Below are 1652 nucleotides of genomic sequence, written 5' to 3'. Positions count from 1 at the left end.
GAAAAAGGTATCTCAATAATCAGGAGGGGTTTGAGAGGAGCTGGTGAAATCATTGGGGTGGCTGTTTTTTGACATATAGAACAAGTATTCACAAAGTTCTTCACATTGGCATTAACTCCCGGCTAGTAAAACAATGGCACTACTTGACCCTGAGTTCCGGCAACACCCTGGTGACCAGACGCTAAATGTGAGTGTGCCAGTTCTAGGACTACTCTTCGGTGGCTGCAAAGTGTTACTAACTGGGTTCTTGACAGGCCATCAGTAGTGGTATCGACCCCTATATAAAAGTCCCCTTTTTACAAAAAATAAGGGACCACCTTGAGTCATGCCCTTGGGTTCGGAATGAATTTAGAGAAAGCTTCCGATAGGACTGGGCCATTATGCTGGGCACCACCTAAGTCAGGAATAAGCTCAGCTTCTTCCACCTGTGGGGTTTGTGCTTCCTGGGTAGGTTGGTCTTCTTCCCCAAATTGTACGGTACCGCTTTCCGTAAATTCTTGTTCTGGGACTTCTTTGGGAATGGGACAGATGGCATTCTCAAGTAACCTCATGGCAATCTTTTCCACTATTTTTACATGGTAGGTCTGTTTCCCATGATTATGCATCAGGATTTTTACATCCCCTCTATAATCGGGGTCTATGACACCGGCCATGACATCAAGACTGTATTTCCATGCCAACCCTGATTTAGAAGCAGGTCTTACATACGTTCCTTGGGGAGGTGACTGAATGGGCCCTGTGGAAACTAACTGGCATTCTCCTACTTCAATTGTGACCTCAGCACTGCTATGGAGGTCAAAGCCAATAGACTCTTTGGTAGCTATGGTAGGGGCCGATGCTCTAGGAGTACGTTTGCTAAATTTCAGGGTCCCCAAACTTTTGTCAGTTGGGCACAAACCCACTTCTGAGACCATATGTGGAAGGCCAGAAGAAGGAGACGGACCAATAGGGGGCATTTCTACAAGTTTGTTTATTCAAATAATAAGAAAAAGGCCTATCTAGCCCTAGCAATAAGGTGTTTGCCCTACCTAACAAAAAGCTAACTAGGGTGCTTGTTGTCATTAAAATAGTCCATATCAATAGCTCATCCTATTATGTCCCTACCACTGATAAGGAAAACTCAAAGAAAAAAGAGTGGTGCAGGAGAATGACTCCCTTTTCCTGGACAGGCATCTGTGGCCTTAACAGTTCGGTCTGAGGATGGCTTCTGACAATGTTCTTTATGAGTTATTTTAATTCTTCAAGGGTGATTTTACTCCTCCTGGGATTCCCCTTGTTCTCTACATACACAGTTCCTTGATTCCACAAAGAAAGGTCTTTTCCGTGATCCTTCTTTGAATCTTACAGCGTGTCTGTACTTTCTTGGAAATGCATGGGATGGTTCTTTTGGGGTTCTCTACTTGCTTTATCACATTCTTCCTAACTAGGATGAGTCTAATTGGCCCCTTGACAGTCTCTATTCTCCTTCCAATATTGACCTATACTGGGATGATTATGATTGGTCCCTTGGTAATCTCCACTCTTTCCAATTTAGACATGTACTTGGACGAGTATGATAGGTACCTTGCTAATCTCCAATCTCTTTCCAATATGCACATATACTGGGATGAGTATGATTGGTCCCTTGGTAATAGTCACACTCTTTCCAATAT

The 1652-nt window shown here is 43.6% G+C and overlaps 1 protein-coding gene across 1 annotated transcript; it reads right to left on the bottom strand.

Annotated features, from left to right (window-relative positions):
- Window positions 1-323: 323 nt before the first annotated feature.
- On the bottom strand, window positions 324-914 carry LOC138515232 (deoxyuridine 5'-triphosphate nucleotidohydrolase-like). Its single transcript, XM_069630180.1, has one exon. The coding sequence runs from the start codon at window positions 912-914 to the stop codon at window positions 324-326; it is 591 nt and encodes a 196-aa protein (XP_069486281.1).
- Between the last annotated feature and the right edge of the window lie 738 nt (window positions 915-1652).

Source organism: Ambystoma mexicanum, chromosome 6q, assembly GCF_040938575.1.
Source record: "Ambystoma mexicanum isolate Mex_15411 chromosome 6q, UKY_AmexF1_1, whole genome shotgun sequence".
Classification (NCBI taxonomy): Eukaryota; Metazoa; Chordata; class Amphibia; order Caudata; family Ambystomatidae; genus Ambystoma; species Ambystoma mexicanum.
The sequence above is the reverse complement of the archived record's forward strand: the minus strand, read 5'-3'. Positions and strand labels throughout refer to the sequence as shown.

Coding starts and splice junctions, on each gene's coding strand:
- LOC138515232 (XM_069630180.1), bottom strand. CDS start 914: ATGGTCTCAGAAGTGGGTTTGTGCCCAACTGACAAAAGTTTGGGGACC.